The 22602-nt window shown below is 37.5% G+C and overlaps 1 protein-coding gene across 1 annotated transcript; it reads right to left on the bottom strand.

The window, feature by feature from the left end:
• shc3 (SHC (Src homology 2 domain containing) transforming protein 3) lies at positions 1 to 17889 on the bottom strand (the record flags this gene model as incomplete). Its single annotated transcript, XM_024299317.2, is given in 12 exon segments — positions 1 to 2090; positions 2236 to 2555; positions 4094 to 4279; positions 4357 to 4447; positions 4660 to 4804; positions 5053 to 5182; positions 5269 to 5320; positions 5410 to 5463; positions 6304 to 6423; positions 8677 to 8740; positions 12074 to 12144; positions 16824 to 17889. Coding segments are annotated over 12 exon segments (1983 nt in total). The 3' UTR covers positions 1 to 1961.
• Between the last annotated feature and the right edge of the window lie 4713 nt (positions 17890 to 22602).

The following is a 22602-nucleotide window of genomic DNA, read 5'->3' as shown; positions in this document are numbered from 1 at the left end:
TCAGAACTTCAACACATTCACGGTTTTATTGCCCACAGTCATACAGAAGAAGAATAAACCAAAAGATTCAACCTGTAAACATCATTTAAAACTGCTTTTTATTTCTTTTCTTTTTAAATGACTTGTCCCAAAATAGTGAGCTTCTGTGTGATTCCCTCTGACAAAGATTTATATTCAGAATATGGAAATGATACATTTATAATACAATAATAAGAGAGTGGGTGGGAGGGAACGAGACAAAGATATAGAACCGAAACAGAAGTCTCAAGCAGCAACTGCGCAGCAGGGCAAAACACAACCTTCAGTTAACAGGCATGCCCCATTGAAGATCAGCTATTGCACTTTGAAAAGGAGGGAAAAAAGAAAGAGAAAACACTATTTGTACAAATAAAAGGCACATTTTCATCAACGTAAAACTGTAAAGACGCCTATTAGTGTCCCAGCGTGTTTGGTTGTCTGATTTCTCAAATCCTTCAAGTATGGAGTCGTTTAATAATAATAATGCTTCAAAGGAATCCCTAATGTTAGCATAGTGCTTTAGAAAAATAATTTAAAAAAAGTGAAAGGTGTAGAAGTGCTTCCACCACAACACTCCTTTTTGGCTAAATGTGTGGTAGTGAGATGCATGAAAGCTCCCTCTTTGCAGCAGAACACAGGCACGTTATTTTACATTGCATCTGTCTTGTCAATCTCATTGAACACGCACTGATTTGGTTCAAATGAAGTGGTCCAGTGCATAAAAAAATACCTCATTCATTTGGTTTCCATCAGACGATAAGAATGGTGAAGAGGCGGCTCCAGAGGGTGGAATCTGTTAGCCGGGCTGAAATTTTTCTCTTTGACAAAATAAAATGTGCTAATTATTATTCGTTAAAACTTTTTAAGGTTTAAAAGCAGAAAATTCCTCAGTTGAGTGACTTGAGCAAATAGGTGGTGCTGTAGTGACATCTAGTGGCTACATGGAGGTCATGCCTGGAGATATCATTACAGAACTGGTACCAGTAAACGTGTCAATGCAAGTTTCTAAACATCTTGGTACAACCAACATCTTGATTGTGCTATTCTTAAGTAATTGTTTTAAAGAAATAATAAAAATAAACTCATATATATATATATAAAGAAAGAAAAGCAGTAGATGTTGAGAAAGACTGTCAGAATAACCACCGAAGCACCAAAAACGAATCACCGACTACACACCTAAAAGAAATAAGAATTCTGAAAATAGGATAAAAAGCAGAAATATTTTACAGTGTCCGCATACACAAGCACCTCCTCCAAATAAAAAGGGCATCAAGATCTACGAATATGGCCACGAAAACAGTTGAGTTCAAGTCATGCGGCTGCAGTGACACAAGAAAATACTCTGTAAAAAGTGGATCTTTAAAGCCATCGACAAACAGATGAGGATCCCGCTTGTACTCCGGTGCTTTGTGACGACTGCGAAGCAAAAAACGTGTTCTAAACGTCGATAAAAGCAGGTTTGATTAAGTCGAAAGTCTGACTCGAATTCCTCAAAAAGAGCCTCTGCTTCCTCAAACTCGTTTCTCCCACAGCTTCTGTAGAAATATGGTTGTGCTTGACAGACAAAACTAAACTTTTTCAATTTTATTCTAAAATATTCTCCTATTTATGATTCTCTTCAAGGTTCAATTCACACATCATCTAAACTACAAGAATTATACTTTTTTTTATTACCTCCTTAAAACACCAAATCAAGATTATGTCCAAATGCACCGTTTTCGTCTTAAAAATATAGCATTTTAGTCATCGCAACAAAATAATTAACAGTTCTAGAAATATTCATATTTTTTTCTTCTCTTTAACAAATCTTGCGCCTCCCAGTGATTCCAGAACAGTTCCGAGTGAACTGATCCTTTAGGCATCTTCTGATGTTTCATCGTCGAGTCCCAGCGATGGGAGGCTGTTTAAAGCTGTACGTTTCCCATCAGGCATTGGAAGCGTCACTGTTTCCTTGCAACAGGCTGTAGGAGACACAGTTCACTCCCAGCTGACACGATTGGCAGGTTGTTGTCACGGTGATGGCCAATAAGGTGGCTGATGCTGTCAAATATGTGGTCTTTTGTGCGTACCTTTAAAAAGAAGAAAAATAAACAGTTTTTATAAGCAAAAAAAAGGGTTTTAGAACAAAAATTTGTTATATAAATTAATAATTACAGTTTTCCCCTTTATAGACCCTTTTCACATGACGTCACATATCGCCGGAAAGTCTCTTACCGTGCCTTCTGGGTCCACCAACAAAAGATGCTTGGCTAGTCCACTGTGCATCCCTGTCAGTACGTAGGACCCTGGGTTGGTAGTGCTCTTGCGAACGAGAAAGTCCCCGTCTTGTTTCAGCAGTTTCTCAGCATCCCTGCGGCTGGTTTTGCCGTGGTACCACGTTTGGTCCTCTAGCTCCTCTTGTGTGCGGAAGGCCAGCGATCGAACGAGAAGGGGGCTGGAATTGTCCACAGAGGCCACCTTGTGAAGATTCGACACGGGCGTCTGGGACTGCCCCTGAGGCGGTGGGTGGGACTGGATGGCATCTTCAAAAGGCTCTGGCAGAAACAAAGAATCATGTTAAAATCGATGAGCAAAAGTCTATTCATCACTTGCTCTGTGATGACAAATATTATGACATATTGTTATGATTTACTAAAAATTCAACTTTTTTTCCAGTCTTTCTGTAGAATATCCTTTAAAACAATGTTAGTTTCCTCTGAGTAAAAGCAATCTTAGGCCATACTATATGTGTCACATTTGGAGTCTAATGCGATTCTATGCAGATGACACTGAGCTAAATCTAGGAAATCCAATTCAATGCTGTGTTTACATCACTTAATTCTGCACATGAGAGAATTTTTTTAACTTTGTTAAGATGTGTAAATTGATTGCAGTACTGTTTGTTTTTATTAAAATATGGATACTGAGGATGTAAGAAAACATTGATTCTGTGAAATATGGCAATACTTCATTTGGTGATACTTGTATCAATTTGAAATACCGCCAAGGCAGTATTTCATTAATAAAAGTAAACATGTATTTCAGTCTTACTTTTGTTTTCCACTTAAATATTTCCTTAAATACCAAAAGAAAAGCACCATGAATTAATTTGCTTGGGTAAAAGCAACTTGTTTATGAGTATATTAATAATCAGATCATTTTGAAGTCATAATTTTAAAAAATTGTGAAATATTGTCTATATGTATTGTATCATAACACGTGTATCGCGATACGTATCGTACCAGCAGACTCTTCCCAACACACAGCCCTAGTGGTTACTATTTATTTAAAGAAGCTGAATCAAAAAATGTTAGACACGAGAGACATGAAATAGAATTTCAACAATTTACAAACAATTATGTGTATAATATTTCAGTTTTAACGTTATTTTGGTTTTTGGAGTGTAGCAAGAAAAGGACAATCCACTTCAAAAAAAGGCAAAGGGTCTTAAACAAAAAAATAACTAAGAGAAACTAAAAGAAAACTGCATTGGAATCATCCTAAAGAGTCTTCACAGACATGTTTTTTCGATTATCGCTTTATTTGAGCGTAAAAATCTAAAGAAATAAACATTGAAACTGAAATTTTAAAAAAATTACGTTCAGGGTTAAAGATTTCATTTACAATCAGATTTGAACCAAAATCTCAGGATAAAACTTGAACTTAAAAGTCATTCGACACCTTAGTAAAGATTAAAATATCTTCAGATCTTTTAAAAAATGGGTTATTAATAGGTTTTACAATGTAAAACATTATAGATAAGAACAATATTCCTTATTGCCAAAGAATTACAGGGGCAAATAGAAGGACTTTTGTTCTAAAGAAACATTTTTACATCACTTTTTAATGGCTCACATGTAATTTAGAGTCTTCTATGTGGATAAAGCCGAACATTAACGGTGTCCTCCTTTTGTCTTCACACAAAACATTATCATTAAATATTTCTAAAGTCATAGAAGCAAACGCTGGAGAATCTCTGCAATTAGAACTGCGATGTTAGAGAGCAATAATGAAGGTAGGATACAGACTAATGAAAGACTGTCTCAAAGTCACACTCGGTGTACTGAACCGATGATATCCTCCCACATCTTACTCATGTCAAACAGGTCCTTCTGTGGGCTGTCTTTGGCTGCCATGCCCTTCGTCACGTTTTCTGCCTCCGCCTGGAGCGCCGCCAGCACCTGCGCATCAATCTGCTGGGTGTTCACATACGTGGGCATGTCTCCTGTTTTTGCCGTTTGACCTTTGCTCTCAGGCAAACCGGCGATGTCAAACGATCCTGTCGACAAAAAATCATCGTCAAAGGAAAATATATATGTATTGATGGAATTCTTTTATCTTCAAGAATGTTGTTACCCTGTTGAATAATGATGGGCCGTCTTTCTTCTGCCCAGCTTTCACAATGCCGCCCCTGATAATACGTCTGATCCACCGAGCCTGCAGCCATCTGATGACAGAAGGAAAAGATGCTTTTCAGTGTAAACATGCAAAACAGCAGTAAGTTAAAAAATTCAGCCTTTTTCGTTTTTTTCAAATACCCCAACACACAATAGAATCAATACAAATCACAGTCTTTAAAATATCATTTTTGCCAATAAGAGCTGAATTTTCTCCCTCTTTTCACATGTCCAAAATAAATTCAAGTAACCTGAGCTCTACCTGAGATCCTTCAGACGTTGCATTCTGGTTGGTAAGTCGAGTGTCTATGAAGCCTCCAGGAGGTGGCATTTTTCCGTTATAGTAAGGGTGATCCGCTGACTCGTCCTCTTCTTCTGTCCATGGCAGCTCCTCCATGTTCAATACCCTGAAGAGAAAAAACAGAGGTTTAATCACAAGAACGTTTTTTACATTTTTCTCCATTATGGCAGCACTCACAAAAACAATGTTATACTGATACAGCACTAGGTTATTGACCAGACAGTGCTCATTCTGCACAATAATAACTTTTGATTTCATAGCTAAATCTATTTTAGCTTAACTAAGCTCTATCATAAAAGCCTCTAAAAGGATATTTAGATTTAAAGTTGTTTCCATTCTTCTCCTACGCCTCACCTGTCGTGTGTGGAGGACGGCTTGTTCGAGGGACACTGCAGGTACTGCTGGAAACGAAGGTCAAACGCCTGGCCGATGGTGCTGATTACATCCTGGGCCAGGCCGTCAGCGCACTCCAGGATGTGACACGCTGATGGGGGTCAACATGCACAACAGGTGTTAACATGCGCTAGCAAGCAAGCTGCATAGAGTAAGACAGTAGAGAACCTTTCCCACCTCTTCTGTTCACGGGGTCTTTTGCTACATAGGCGACAAAGTCTGTTGTGTCCTGAAAGAAAAGGTTAAACTGGTTAACTTTCAACAGTGGAGGAACAATCATAGACAGTATATGTCAAATGTATAAGGAAATAAACTTACGGGGTCTCCACCTGATGCAAAAGAAATGGACTGCATATGATGGTTGGCTATGATCTGTCAAAAAACAGAAAATACAATCTAATATTTATGCATTTTTAGACATATATTGTACAATTATTTCATCCCACAGGAAGACTATTTAAAAGTTTTTCATTAAAATAGCTTTTGTTCCTGACAAATAAAGTTATTTTTGTCATCAAAGTGTATAAATAAAGATTTTTTTCTTCTTTTATTACACTGTTTGAGAAAAAGAAAAAAAAATCTGAATGAAATCCAAATGAATAAAATCGCATTCATCTTTTAGAAATCTTAAGTAAAGCTTTAAACCTCAAATCACCTCTTTTGGTTTGACCCGGATAACACAGTGTGAATATTAAAACCAAACACTGCACACGTCCCACTATTCACAGAGCTTTTGAGCCCGGTTCAGGCCCCTATTCATTGATTTATTTTCCTTTCTTTGTTGAGAGCGCTCAAGTGCGGTTTGCATTAGCCGACCGGGCTCAGCTGCTTCCAGCTTGGTGACCAATTCATTTCTCATTCACACATTTTCATTTGTGTGTATAGACGCGTTTTCATTACTTAAGCCTTAACTCCATTCAGTTTTATTTAAAATAAAACAACAATTAAATTAATTTGTGCAAAAACATAATTTGAGGATAAATTTAACTTGAGTTTGAAACACTTTTTAATGTTTTTTGAATTTTTTACTTTTGACTTGCTGTGTAAACTCCACTTTAAGCTGGTTTATTTAAATACACGTAAAAGAAAGACCAAAAAATATGACTCAATTAAGCTACATTTTATTCTTAGATTTCTTCATGATACATTTTTGACAGTTAAAAAAATAACTAAACACAAGCACTCAATCTGTAACTGCTTTATATGACTGACCTGTTTGCAGTCGGGGGTCATCAAGTTGAGGCTACTGGTGGAGATATTTAGGTTTATAGACATGCCAGCAAACTGCAGGTTACTCTTTCCCAAAATATTGGAAAGAGCTTTGGAAGGGGGCTGAAAAAAGCAGAGAAAGATGGAAAAAAACTGTCAAAGTTTTGTTTTACAGGATGGTATTTAAAAGCACACATGAAGACCTCCAGAAACTGTAGTCAATGTGGGTTCATCAACGTGACAAAGGCATTTTTTATGCAGCGCGCTCCAAATTACAACACAATTTATATTTAAGTGTCATTAAGTAAAACTTTTTTGTTTTTTAATGAAACTCATGGATAAAAATGTCTCTCAGGGCTCTTCGAATCACTGAAATCAATCAGTGAGTATCAGTTTTGCCAGATAAGCTCAATTAAAGAAAAAATTGTATCTTTTTAAGGATTTTTTTTTGGAAAAAAATACTGTTGTATGCCATTCAAAAACATTCATATAGCATTCCTAACATTTAATAAATATACTCCAATATTTAGTGACTTGGAAATTATGCAGCCTGACATTTGCATTGAGTTTTTAGAAAGAAATCATAAAAAAATACAATTTGTATAGTAATCTGTTTAACTTCTTGAGCTAGCAGCAAAGTCTCAAGGTTATTAAGCTTTTCTTTAAACTCCAAAGAATAAAGATTTTATTTCTATATTTTACAACCATATAGTCACATGCAGAAATTGTGAACTAACAGAAACTGAAAAAAATTGGCGATGCGGAAGTTTAAAAATTGAAACCACAAGTGAGTTGTTAAAGCATGTTATATCAAAATTATTTCTTAAAACTTTTCATGAATTCAGGAAACTTTTCTAAAAAGACAAAAGGTTAAAGTCCAACTCCAATCATATTTTGATCTGTTGTAAAAGCGTTCCCAGTTGTTTTTAAATTATGATTATGTTGTTTTTAGACAAAATTTCAAAAAACACATGTTGTTTTCTAGAACGTAGTTACTGCAGAGCGGCAGGAATTAATCAATAATTTGTCTCTGAGTTGTGAGCGGGACTGTTGGCATGAAAGTAAGCCTCCACTAATATCCCATCATTCCTTTATTTGCTTTCTCTCCCGCTAGCTTTCAACTCCTTACAAGCTAACATTAAATAAAAGTAATAAAAATGGCGAGCAATATTGCAGCTTTCCAGGTGTACAGTTTGGAGCTCAGGCAAAGAAAATGAAGATGATCTGTTTGTCTACAAGTGGATGTACCAGAATGCAGACGGGAGACTTTGGCCGGCTCATTTCACTGTCTGCGTCACAAAAGAGAGCTTTTTCAAGACATTTTATGAACATTTGAAAAAGAAATACTCAAATGCACACCTCAAACTTATCTCTCTATCCGACTATCTTCTCTAGATCATTCTTAGCCTCCTTCAGGATCATTTATTCTCCATTCTTTCCTCAATCCACATGATAAAACAGCATGAACCTGCTCCATATCTATACGCCTCCTTTTCCATCTGGTCTCCTGAACACAAACAATATCCACATTTCTCCTTCCTATAATGTCGACCAACTCTCTACTTTTCTGTCAAAGTTCCTAAACTCAAAGTCCTTCTTCACTCCTGCTTTTCCTTTCATCTCTCTGCCTACAAACAAACAGTAGGTCAATTTCCACCTCATTTAAAACATTATTAACAGCCAAGAATTTAAAAAAGCTGCAAAATAATTTAAGATTTTTTTGTTTTGATAAACATTTAGGAAGCTCTGAGTTAGATGTCATATTTAGATGCTAAAGAAACATTTCAAGCTGAAAAATTCCTATTTTTAAAAGAAATTTGGAAACCTATAGAAAAGTGGGTAAAAAGCTATGAAAAAAAATAGATTTGATCATAAATTCTACCCAAAAATACATATAAATTAGCTGTTCTAAAACCTAAAACTAAGAAAAGTGATGGATGTGATCATGCAAACTAACATTTACACCCATTCAGAGAAACCCGTCTGGGTTGATTTGGTTTCATAAACACGTCCCTGACGTTTGAATAAGCCTTAGTTCATACCCCCCCTCTACAAAAAAAAAAAAAAAAAAAAGCCAGCATCACTGATCACAGATACTGTGAGCCCCATGAGTCACTAAGCACTGTGTGCTGTGTCCAAAACATGGCGGGTTGAGCTCCCCCCACGCACATGCAGACCCGTGCCTCTTCATCACCGTCCTCCGCCTCTCTTTTTACAGGAAGGACAAATGAAAAACACACTGAGTAGGGACTATATATAGAACATGGATGGGGTGAAAGAAGATCTAATGTCGTTTTCACTTTTATCAACCAAATGTGCTGTTGGCATCATTTCTTTCACACACACATTCGTACACGCTTGTGTCCATCTAAGTACCTTTTTCTTCCGGAGGGCTCCTTTGGTCCCAGGAACAGCTTCACACACCATGCTTATGGCTTCCCTAGAGGGACGAGGGAAGAGTGAGGGAGAAATAGGACGACAATGAGAGCTGAGTCTGTTATTTTTCACTAGTTGGAAGATAAAACAGGGATTGAGACAACTGAGCTGGGGAGTGAAACAAGCAAGTGAAGGAGAATGCTGTAAAAATGGCTTCAGTCTCCAGGCTAAAGCAGAAGATGTCAAACTCGGGGTGAAAGGAGCATCTATGGAGGAATCTGTAAACACCTAGCTAATGCTGGGTCAGGAAATCCTGCTTTAATATGGCAACAAATAAATGACTAGTTCCTCCTGGTCCTACAAAGACTCAGATGGAGGCATTGTCTGTATAAGAGAACTGGACAGAGTGAGTGTGATATCCCCATTTTTACTAATGACCAAGTAATAACAGTTTATTTCTCAGTAGAAGTCTATAGTATTTTGGCTTCTTGGAACTATCAAGTAAATCCTAATTGGAACTCAAAGGGGGGAGGAGTCACGTAGTCCACTTTTCATATACAGTCAATGGGTGGAGGTAATAGGGGTGTAAAGGGGAATCAATTTGATATCGCGATATTTCATTATACTTGTATTGATTTAAAATGCTGACAAGACAATATTCAGTTAATTATTTATGAGCATCCTTCAGCGTCTTATTTTTGTTTTCCACGCTAGTTGGCAGTAGGGCTGGGAATCACTGGGTACCTCACGATACGATACGCGATACATGGCTCACAATATTGATAATGTTGCGATACTGCGATAATTGGTAAAAACGCTCTCTAATAACTAGCATTATATAAAAGAACGTGTTTTTTGGGAAAATATATCTCCATATATCTTTTCTAGCTGAAACACAATCATAATAAACAACTTTTCTTATTTTGTGCAACAAATTATAGACACTTTTGTGCAACATTACTGAAATCAGTAATACTATGTCTTTGACAAGCATTGACAACAACTGTATTGGAATTATCTGTCAGATTCAATGTTAACAATGGTAAACATGATCAGCAGTGCCACTACTTAGTGCAGAATTGTTGTAAACAACAGAACAAAAATTAAATATTTCAAAAAGTGGCGACAGCTATCTACCTCCAAAAGAACATCACACCAAAGGATGATGAATATAATGTTTTACAGACTTTTAAAAATGATCTAATTTTTTGTGCCCTTTTCCTCACTTGAAAAGGGCTGAGCATCCAAAATTGAAGGCTGATTTACTCAGACTGTCACTTGAGATTATTTTGAGATTATTTTTTCAATCTTTATCATTTTTACATTTGGTCAGTCAGCAGTCAATAGGTAAAAACCTTAAAACACACATAATAATGGCAATAAATATAATTTTAAGTGCTTCAATTAATTAGCAAACTCCCTAATTTTATGTGAATTCATGTACTTAATTTTAATTACATTTTAATTTTAAATCATACATCAAATCCTGCTTTTTTGATTTAAAAGTTACTTTAAATTAACATTAGCAAAAAGTAATTACATTTTTTGAAAACGTCACATTATAAATTTAGCAAAGTTACACCGTACAGCAGCAGGTTAAACATTGAAGTGCATGAAAACGAAAATTCCGACCGGTACCTGAAGTGTACACAAACAACTGCGAAGCACGTGCTCAGTTCACACAGCAAACAGGAAGTAAGTGATCGCTGACATTCTAGCGCTCAGACAGTCACTTCTTACCGACTGGATCTGCTACAGATGGAGGATAAATGCTGACAGGTAGACATGCTTCACACACGCGCTACAGAGCCTGTATGCTTCTCCCGAGTGAGCGCGTGCATCGCTATTAAAAGTCCGACGCAGCGCGCCCATCTGCGCAATAGTTCCGCCATGCGACTCAGACGCTCAGCGCTACAGCCTCTTCAAATGAAAATATAATATCGATACTTGGTGAGAACCCATCGAGAATCGATCGCAGGACTAAATATTGCGATATATCGCAATATCGATATGTTGGCACACCCCTAGTTGGAAGCACAGCACACTGAGCTTTTTTCAGCTCTACAGCGCACAAAATGAAATTTCGCAGGTACCATTTAGTGTTAATGTTCAGTCAGCCTTACGTTTTTTTGTTGAGACATGCTCGTTTTTACTTGAGATGGGTACCAAACTGAAACTGTCTGCCATGGTGAGACACAGTTGGAGTGCTTAATGTTGTGTTCAATAAATAAAATTAATTTAACCATTTTATTACAATGAAAGACATATCAGTATTCAGGTACAGTTTTATTAGATACGTTAGTATTGGATAGTGACAGACCTGAGTGAACACCACATGCTAAAATCGTGTTCAGAAACTTAAATAACAAAACTTTTACCTTTTTTTCAGTGCAAATTACTAGCTGACTGTAAATTTACTAAGAAAAAAAATCACTTGATTTTAATATAAATCAAATCATTACTTTAGGTTGTTTTCTGTTACAAATTACTACTAGCAAAATTATAATATTCAGGTAAACTCTGCTACATGGGTTTCCTAAAACAATGTTTTTTATTTGTTTATTATTCAGATCTTTTCTTTATAATATATCTTTCTTTTCAAAAAAATAACCATTTTTACTTTTTATTTTGCTAAACCTCCAAGCCCAATCTTTAGAGAAATTCTCCCTCCATAGCTTTGGTGTAAAGTAGGACACAACCATTGTGCGGTTTTACTAATCAATGTTGTCGACTTTAGGAAGTCAAGCAGATAAGTAAACATGACACAAACGGATCTTTGGGCAGCATCAGCATCACTCCCCCTCCATTACTGATTTTAGGGATGCTCTGACAGTCCAAAAAGATTAATCAATCTGACTTCACATGCTTTACTGCAATGTTATATTATGAACTTTAGGGTTTAGAATAACACAACATTTTTTGCAAAAATGTATGCCGAAACAGGAAAAAATAAACATGTTTGCAATTAAAAATGAATGAAAATAAAGTGTAGAGGTGATTAAAAAAATAAAAGTAGGAATATATCAATAAGATAGTAGTAAAATGCTCTAGCATAATAGAAAAGAAACCAGAAAAAAATGTTAAAGTGGTAGAAACACAAGAAAAAATAAAAAAATTATATATGATTTTTTTTCCACAGATTAATTGAGGTTTTGTCAAGGATTTTTGTTCAGACTCTTGAAACTGTAAACAGACCTTCACCAAAGGGTCTGAAGGTTCTGGGAGGTTCACATAGTTTACTTTAAGTTAAAAAAAAAATCAATATTGTTAAGCATTTAAAAAAAAACAATAAAAAAATAGTTAAAGTGATTCTAAAGCAGACATGGAGGCAGTGCAGGGATTTCAGTCGAGCTTTTGTCTTTTTAGATGAAAAGACGTGTTTCTGGTGAGAGCATACCTTGTTATTTGTGATCTTGTGGTGAAATCCAGGGATCTCATTGACCGCAGTACTTCTATGCACCCCAGATACTGCAACACAAGAATGACGAGTGGGAAATTAGCAAGTGCTCAAACATGGTGAGGCACAGAAGAACTGATATGAATGAACCAAGTCGGTTAGCAACCATGAGTTTGGGAAATTGTGTGTTCCAAGTCCAAATACCCTAAAAATGCTCCCCAATGTTTTTCTGCTTGACTTTTAACAGTACTGTGGTCACCCCTCCCACAGGTTTAAGAACTAACTTCACACCCCAGGGTTTGACAGCTAATGGGATTTTAACCTCAAATAAAGATTTCCCCAAAAAATAATAAATAAATAAAAAAAAGACGAAAATTAGTTTAAAGAAAAATTGTCACACAGTTGATCAATATATGGGCCATTATCATTAATGGACCTGTTGATAAATTTGAAATATGGCTCCATAATAACTGAAATAATCCACATTTTTCTAGTTTTGAAAGATGTGTCTTCCGTCCATATTTTCCATTTTAAACTGTTAAATATATGTTATGTACTTTCTTTCAGAAAAGGATAAAGGAAACTAACCTTTTTTTTTTTTTTTAGCTTTTCGTTGTGTAAAAAGGAGGCACAACAGAGGTACTTTAGTATTAGTATGAACTCTAGAAATGATTTGAAAACATGCTGTTAACTCTCCATTGGTTAGAGTTGATCTTTTCTTTAAGTCAATGTCAGAGGCCCAAAGAAAAGACAGATAAACGTATAATGTATCACGCTACAACAATCAACTCAAATTTTTTGGCGTTCCCTACGTCTCACAATGGTATTTTGGGCATCAAATAAAGATCATCCAAAACCAGTCTGTAAGTGTGTACTTTACTTTTAGTATCTTTTTGTAAAGACTCGTTAAGTTGTGAAGTATGTCCCTAAGCTAACATCGTTGATTATATGTTTGTACAAATCTGATGCTGCGTTCAAATTGGGTTTGAAAACGCGCTTTTGAGCAACGGTTTTCAATGAAAAGTCTGTAAGCGCACGTATACTCTATGTGCATTTAGGGCTTCCGCATTCAAAACTCTAGCGCTCACTAGTGGTGGGGGGAATAATTTTATTTTTTTAGAGGCATCGATTATGATCCAAAAACTAAAAGCTAAATGGAATTTCACAATAATGTAGTTTTTCTGCCCCAACGTTAAATGTAACCATTAAAAAATCAAAACAAGAGGACAAAGATACCATAGCAACAGTCTGATACAGAGCTGACACTGACTGCTTCTTTGCTATAAAATAGTTTGTGGTTTAGACGATACTGGTCCTTCTGTCATAAATTCACCTTCAGTTCCTGTGAGCTACTCGCATTACACACGTCACACTTATTCTGATTAATATTGCAGAGACCAGGAACATTTTGTGCTGACAAGTCCCTATCGTTAGCAGATCCATGTTGATAATCTGGCTGTAAACAAAGCAGGCACTCAATGCTCCCCACTGCTTTTTATAAAGGTTTCTAAGTTATTACAACAACAAAATGTTTTTTTTCTACTCCTCATTTCTCCAGTGAGCATTTAGAACGTCAAACTATTTTTTTAACAGCGTATTTGCAGATATTTTTACTGCTCTCCGTTTTCAGAACAATGAGATTGAGGGGGCTGGTTCTGAAAAGCTAAAAATACATCAAACTGTTTGAAAGGGTAGATCTATTCTCAGCTCAAACATAAAACCTTTTCAGCTGCCATGTAAAAACAGTCAAAACACCAATTAAAACTTGACCTGATATTAACTACAGCAGAGGATTCGTTATTGATTTTGGTAAACAAAAAACCCTTTTAGTTATTACACCTTCCTTCAACAACACAAAACTATTCACAACCCTGGCAACAGTTTTGATTACAGCAATTTTTCACAAGTTTGAAAGATGTTATTTTTCCAAACTTCTGATGCCAACAAAACAGAACCTGCAGATTTACTGATTTCTGGAGGGTCCTTTTAAAGTCTTGTTGTTTTCCCCCCTTTTATGTTTTTTTGTGGTGTTCTTAAAACCATTTTGGTTGAATATGATGTCACTGAGCCCCAATTTTTTTAAGAAAACAATTTAACTGGAGCGAACAATGTGAGGACAATGAGGCTAGTCGACAACCACCGTCGTGGGTAGTGAAAGAACCGCACCTAGCTCCAGTTTTGTTTTCAAAGAACGAAAACAGTCACTCTCCTACCCATAATGCTGCTGGATTGCTGTAATGGAAACATGTGTTGCATTGACAATATCTGAGAACTGGACAAAGTGAGGTTGACGTCACCCATTGAAAAAGGCTTACTTACAGCTCCAACATTATGAAGTCATTGTTTTTCTCAGTACAGACATCCCCATGACAGTAATCAAAGTTTTGAGTCAACTTTCAATGCCAACTACTCTCACCAATCGGGAGCATAGAGATTATTTCTTCCCCCCACGTTCCAAATAGGAAGTACCCACTTAGTAGAAGGGGTGTGGCTTTACAACAAGCTAACTCCTGATTAGTGAGAGTGGTTGCCATAGAAATGATGACCCAGACCGACCCAATCACTGCTTACTAGCATAAGTCCCAAAATGGCGAAGTCCGTATCGTAGAAAAATTACTTTATGAATTTACTTAATTTTGTTAGAACCGATTTTCTATTGGTGACATCACAGCCTTGCTATATCCATCTCTTTGTGTGTCAATAGCTTGTTGGGAGTTCAAACCCCTGCCTCTTGAAAGCAGATTCAACAGAATATGTCAATCATTCTTTTAAAGAACGGTCTGTTTATGATTTGAAACACTACAGAAAAATATCATGAAAAAATAGGATTAGCAATAACATGCTAGAAACAAAGGAAGCTGACAGATAGAATAGCTGAATGACAGGTTTTATTTTTCAACAGAAGTCTATGGGATTTTGGCTTTTTGGAGCCAGAGTGTACAACAGGAGAGGGGTCACTTAGTCCAGTTTTTATACACAGTCAATGATGCTAACACAAATTAGGTTCTAATTAAAAAAAGCGATCTAGAATTGGTTCACAAATTTAGATTATTCTTACACCCATCTGTATCTGCCTTTAACCAACCACAGAGATCACTGCGGGTTCAACACGTTCTGTAGGCTGACTGTCCCCTAGTTAATATTTTGCCGCACCTGCCTTAATATTAAAGTTCAGTGTCTACTATGTAATATCTTCTGCATTTCCATGCTTCTTTGATGATAGCTTTGTGTTTGTTTTGTGATGTTTCAGCTTGCTTTATGCTTAAAACTTTGCATTTGCTATTGTTGTCCGAAAAATCCTTAGCAACAGTTGCTAGCGTCGTTAGCTCCTGTCTTTTCACAGGACATGCAGAAGATATTGCTCAGTAGTACAAAGACTGAACAATGAACTTGTTCAGAAGACATAGATGTAGAGTGATTTTAACCCTTTTACCCCAGAACTTAGGCTCCAGTGATTAAATTCTTTCAACTATGCTAACCGTTTACGCAGTTAACGTAATTCCAGCAGATTCTAAAGTGGAGAGAAGCGGCTTTGTGTGGTAAAGTGCTTAAGCAATCAATGGTAAATCAGCTGATTCACAATCAAATAAATGGCTAAAGAGTTACAAACACAACTCCAGTTTATAAAGGGTTAACAAATTACTATAAACAATATAGTTTCCTGACAAAAAAAAAGGAACAAATGCCTGAAAGTGTGTAAATGTCACCCTCAATCGATGTCCCTTCAGAGTACTGAGCCGTGATGAGTGGGAGGGACCACATGACGCTTATTAAAAGTACTGGGAGCACAGACGCCGTGTTGAACGAGGAAAAACCCACAGGAGGAGCAGGGGAGATAGGGGGACAACAGACCCCGACCCCCACCCCTTCCCAGTGTGGATGCTTTCAGGATCGACCGGACAAATAGGCGCTCCTTGCTTTAAAGCGGTTAATGGAATGTCACGCTGCAGGATAGGGAAGGCTTTATGTTCCAGTTGTAGGTGTCATACGGTTGCAATCATCCTGTTTAACTTGGAGCATAATGCCTTTCTGCGTGTGAGGATGCTCCGCACGCCATCTCCAGAACGAATCTATTTCTGCTGTTGCCGCACAAATCAAGGAGACTCATTATTAAATCTTTTCATTTTTTTGGGTTCAGTAAAAATGACCCCCCCTTCATTCACTTCACACCTTGAAGAGCATCATCGCTCCTGATGCTAGTGACTCATTGCTGGCATGATGACATCACAGCTCCTCTAGTTGTGCAGCAACTTCAATGATGTACGTCGGCCAAACGGCACAAAGACCAGGGATGCAACCGTAATGAGACAAACACGTGCCGCTTGCCTTTTTTCTTCCCTCCATTCAACCTTTTCAAAGACCTAACCCAGCTGTAGAGACCGGAGAGACTCACAATGTACAGAAATAACACATCACCATGGTTACAAAAGCAAAACGCTGCAGCTCCACATGCAGGAGAATGAAATGCCACACAAAAGGACATTTTTACATCTGTTTTTATCCTGACAGAACGAGCTTTTGTCTCTCGCTTTTTCCGAATGCTGACCTTCAATTCCTAAATTATTCAATATCTGCTTTCTGACTGAGGCTCCTGCTCCTGCCAGCATACATACACCCACTCAGTAGCATGTTGTACTGCGCAAGTGGAAGTACATTTTCGCGCTTTTAGTCATCGAGCAGGTAGCTAAAATATTCATTGAAAGAAAGCACCAGTGAAGTGATAAATAAGAAAGGACATGAGGCTGCCAACCTTTACGATGTATGTGACTCCTGGACCAGAAATCTTCTCATTGGAGTGAAGCCATCCTCTCGAAGGTTTGCTCACCAATCCACCACCTCCGCCTGGGTTCCAGTCCTCCCCGCTCGGCAGAAGTTCGTCCAGCCGGCTCTTCTTGCTCATGCTGACTGCAGGCTCCTGTTGTGAGCAGGGTATGGAATGAGAGCTGCACAGAGAGCCTCCCACACCAGAGGCAGCCGCTGCTGTGGCCGCACCGGGGCTGGAGCCGCTGGAGCCCCCTGATCCCCCACCCCCCTGCAGCTTGGACACAGCCAGGTCCTTGACAGCTGAGGGCAGACCTTTGATTCCCAGCAGGCTGCCCGAGTTGCTAAATTTCAGGTTGGACACCTTGTTGATGAGGGTGCAAAGGGTGGTGCCTCCATCTTCCAGGTGGTCGGAGCCGTGGCTGGTGGGAGCGTTTGACAGAGAGGCGCCGGAGGAGGACTGGACCTCGGTTGGGGGCGTGTAAGGCGTCTCGGCTGCAGACTGAGGGGTGGCCGAGACCTTGGTGTTCATGGACAGGCCGTGGAGAAGCTCATCGACCGATGTTACTGACTCATTCCTGAAGCGGTTGTACTTGGTACGGTGAAGCATACCCTTCCCTCTCTTGCTGTTTCGCCTCCCTCCACCAACCAACGCTCGCAGCCTGCCTTCCTCACAAGCCTGCTGGCAGACGTGGCCGAGCCGCCGAGATGATCCTCCTCTCCTGTAACATAGCAGCAGCAACGCAGGCGGCAGACGCCTTTCAGCTGGAACAGGCCACCTCACGAAGGATTTTTTCCCCTTCCTTGGTAAGGTTACAGCGTTGGTGCTGAGCTGGGGCCGATTCTGGCGCTGCCACCAAAGTCCAATCCCCGCGGAGTAAAATCCAGAGCTGCAGACGATCCGTCACAGAGGAATATGAACGCACAATCCGTGGAAACACATCTGAGACAGAGGAGGGAAAAGCAGAAAAGGCTGCTGTGGTGCAGCTCTTCCCGTGCTGTTCTGCTGTAGATTCCTGCCTGAAAAAATCCAAAAAGTGAAAAAAAAAAAAAAAGAAAAAAAAAAAGGTCTCCACCGATGATGATCACGGACACTGAAAATGAAGAGCAAATACTCTGCTGCCTGCCGGCTCAGAGCTAAAGCATGACTCACTGATCTGAGAAAACCTTCCCAACAAAAGGCTTGCTGAACACTGCAAATCACTTCCTGTTCGAGGGAGAGAGGGGGGAAAAAACTCCCACTTATAGCACACTAGAGCCAATCAATTTTTAAATTCCCTCGTCTCATGCTTATTCTCTAGAAACGTTTCCCCTTTTATTTGATTTTCTGGGGGAAAAAAATGGAGTAATAAGAAAAAACTTGACAATCTCAGTCCCAAAATAATCATTCGGCATCATTTCAGCTGATTAAATATTTCGGCATAAGGATGCCTCAGCATGTAATGATCAAAAAATTAAATCGTCAACCTTTAATTTGAAGGTATTCCATAAATACTTCCTAAAAATTCTGCTACGACAAATAATTTTCCTTTCACAATAAATAAATATATTTTAAAGTAAATTTAAAGAGTTTAATTACATCAATGAAAAAGAACAAAAAAAATAGATAATTTCACAATGTGGATTATTATAATATAATAAAATGCAATAATTATACAACATAAAACAAACCTGCTACTTAATGAACTTGCTGCCTCCCTTCCAAAAGATTCAAAAAATACAAATCAAGATTTAACTGAAGCAGTTGTAAAGCACTTTCTCAATTTTTAAGAAAAAAAAATGCGACATTTATTTCACAATCAACAAGCCGATTCACAAAATCACAGAGCAAACTCGTCTTGGTGGACCTTTCTTAAAAAGAAAGGAAAAAAATAAGAATGGGGAGCCACATCGATATGAGTCAAAAAAAAAACACAGAAAAGCTCAAGAATCTCCTTAGAAACAGCAGCTCATCATTGTCTCCCCGGCAGCAGAAAGCGCACATTCATATAAAATGTCCTCAGGAGCGTGCAGCAAAGGCGAACGAACGGCTGCTACTCATTCATAAGCAGCTTCCGCTCTCACTGTGCTGCAGATTTCGCACTGCAGTCCCTCTAAATATCTTCCTTTCCAGCCTCGCAAAAGAGAGGGGGGGGCAGCATGTCTGCTTTCTCTTAGCGGAAACAAAAGCACAGATGAACAGAAAGACACATCAGAAGAGGAAGCAAAAAGAAGTCCCCCCAAAATAAAATTAAAAAAAAAGAATCTGCCAAATTGAATGTTTTATGTGAATGAAATAACCGGCTGGCATAGCAGTGTTTCTGTGAATGGAATAAAGGTCTCTCTGCCTCTGCAAGGCAATCCCTCGGGATGGCATGGTTTTGTCCAATGAGGAGCCAGATGGATGACTCATTCAGAGGACGCTTGCAGAATAGTGGAAGAGACCATTCCACTCATAGGTGTGCATTTTCTTTTCAACGTACGGCTGATTTTTTTAGAATAAAACCCCTGCTTCTGCGAGTGAAGATGAAAAGTCGTTACGATGAAATCGGCTCCTTGCCTTTTAGCCCAAAAACATCAACGATAAAACTGAACCAAACGCCAAAAGAAGAGTCCTGCCACCCCTGTCTTTGGGATTGTCACCATTATCACATTTTTTTCCCCCTCCACATTCATGTGACCAGTTACCACCTACACGTTTAATTCATTATTTCTGACATGTATGAGAGCCAGGAAAAGAGCATAAAGACAACAAATACATTTAAATCTAGAGATATATTAGGAATAAATCTAACAAATACATATTTCAATTTCAGTTAAATTAGAATTATTCTTCATCTGTCAAATGTATATTTCAAAAGACATTTTCAGATAGTATGTGCTTCAAATTGAACAATAGTCAAACTTACATAAAATACCAATCGATTTTCTATTGATTTTAATTGGTTGATCCATTTTTCCAAACCCAGCACCACCTATGATCGTCCATTTCTTCCATTTGATTTATAAAAATGGGGTATAAGTTGTTACCATTGACTGTAAACGAGAACTGGACTGAGTGAGTGTGATGTCACCTGTAAAAAATGTCTGACTTCCAACTCCAAACGAATGAAGTCAATCGAGTTGTCATTTTTTTCGCCATGTTGGAGCCAAATGACGTCAAAAAGCAGTGATTGGTATGAGTCAACGTCTCTATGGCAACCACTCTCGCTAATCAACAGTGAGGTTGTTGGAAGGGCACACCCCTTCTGTTGAATATTACGTTTACAAGGAGATGAAAAATGGTTATTCTGACAATTATAAAGAATTATTGAGTAATACAGTATTTCTCTAGAAGTCTATGGGATTTTGGATTCTTGGAACCAAGCTGGTACTTCCTGTTTAGAACATAAGGTAGGAGGGGTCACTAAGTCCAGTTCTCAAATACAGTCAATGGTTGTAATATCTATATTACTAAAGAAAGTTTCACTATTTATTTGCCTTTTAGAGAAAATATCACAAAATACAAGAGATAAGATCCATTTTACAAAATAAAACTAGTAAGAGCAAACAGAATACCATCTAACCTTATTCCACTCAACTACAATATTAGTTCACTTTTAAAAATCATTTTTCAAATGACAGTAAAATACACACAAGTGCAAGAATCTTGTTAGTAGGATTATACATTGTGATGTGATTGTGATCTTGATGACCAGGAACACTAAAGAGTTATGACAACGATGGTCTAAATGTATACTTAACTAATAAAACTTTAATTTACAGGTTAAACACGTGTGATGGTGTTGATGCTGTTGGTGGTGCTTAAACTCTTCCTTTTTTAAGGTTAAACAGCAAAGAAATAGAGACAAGCTGAGAAACGAAAAAGAGCATCCAGCGGAGACTTCTGCGCTTGACTACTGTTGCCTAGTTACCAAAAACATTTTTTTTAAAAGCTAGTTATTTTCAGAATAACCCATAAACGGTAGGCAAAATAACCAAAAATACAGATAATGAAGATTCATGCACATAGCCAAGAAAATAAAAAGAAACTGGCTGACATAATGATTTCACTCTTTATTTATTTCTATGCATTCATTAATTGATAATTCCTCAAAAAACTTTGTTGAAAAACTGAACCTGTGTTGGAAAGATCAAACTCTAAATCAGCCCAAGTTACTTTTAGATTAAGAAACTAAAGAAACTGGTGCATAAATCGAGATTTGAAGAGAGAAGAGTAGAACACAATAAGACAAAAGAGTCTGTAATGTTCATCTGGATTTCAACTGTTACAGACAGAATATAAAGAAATCAATATTCCAATTCAGGAAATCAATATTTAAAGAATTTATGTAAACAATGGTGCAGGAAATACGTATTTAGCTCCTAAAAATGGGCAAGAATTCCATCCCTCTAAGACCTGTTACTCTTAGAAGCTCTTCTATCCTCCATTTGTTACTTGTATTGACATCACCTGTTTGAACTGGATATCTGTCTAAAAGACACATCTCTAAACCCTTAAAAAGTCAAACTGCAACTTCTACATTATGATCAAGACCAAAGAGCTGTCAGAGGACACCAGGGACAAGATTAGGATGAACCAATCTAAAATAAACAAGCATCTTGGTGAGAATAATAATTGAAGAAATACAAGATCACTGGAAATCTCCCTCCACCTGGAGCTCCATGAAAGATCTCCCCTGGTAAAATGATCTTAGCAACAGTAAGGAAACAGCCCTAAATTACGTGAAGAAACTGGTTAATGACCTGAAAAGAGCTGGAACCACAGTAATAAAGGTTACTATTATTACCACACTAAGTTGTCATGATTAAAATGTTGGAGTGCTCCAAAGGTTAAGCCAGCATTTATCCAAACCCGGCTAAAGTTGGCCAGAGACTATCTGGGTGATCCAGAGGAGGATTGGGAGAATGTCATGTGGTTGGAGGAAACCAAAATGGTAATCTTTGGTATGAAAGCCACTCATCATGTTTTGGAATGATGAGTTACATTCCAAAAACACCACACCCACTGTAAAGCATGGGGGTAGAAGCATCATGCTTTGGGGACGAGACGACAGAACAACCGATCAGTGTGAAGTAAATGAAGAAATTGGGACATTTAAGGTGAGATTTTAGGCTAAAGTCACTAAATTGGTGAATATAGACCACAATGCATTGCGTTTGAACAATTTTTATAAAAAAAAAAAGTATCCCACTTCATTTCTTTAAACAAACTGACCAAGTTTTCATAATCAGAACACTGGATTACTAAATAGTCCTCTTTAAATTGTCATATTTATTAAGTTTTTACTTTGTGAAATCAATTACGTCATATTTGCCTTTTTTTTTTAAAGTAGTGAGGATTGTGTACGAATTGCTTTTAAAATCCAGATTACTAAATAGTCTTGCATTATATAGTTTTTTAGTAGTTAGGGATTAGAGAGGGAATTCAGACATAGCCAATAATTCCAAACACATCACCTGGCAACCAAGGAGTAGCTACAATGTCAAAGTTCTAGAATAATCTATATTCAAAAAGTTTGTAACTGAAACTTTCAGATTCCTAAATGAAAAAAAAAGAATTTAAAATGATAAAAAGATTTGAAACTGAAAAATAAGCTTTGAAATTGAAATTTTGAAACCTAAGCTGAAAATAACTAAGTTTATTTTCAAATAAGAAGTTTTGGACATTTATATATATATTTTTTTACCAAACACTAGTACTTTTTCAATTTAATTTATTTGGGTTTGAAATAATACTGGCCCTGATTTAGCTCCATAATTCTAACCAGAACTCACTAGCTGCGTTT

Source organism: Oryzias melastigma, linkage group LG12 (assembly GCF_002922805.2).
Source record: "Oryzias melastigma strain HK-1 linkage group LG12, ASM292280v2, whole genome shotgun sequence".
NCBI classification, from domain to species: domain Eukaryota; kingdom Metazoa; phylum Chordata; class Actinopteri; order Beloniformes; family Adrianichthyidae; genus Oryzias; species Oryzias melastigma.
This window is presented reverse-complemented; position numbering and strand designations above follow the sequence as displayed.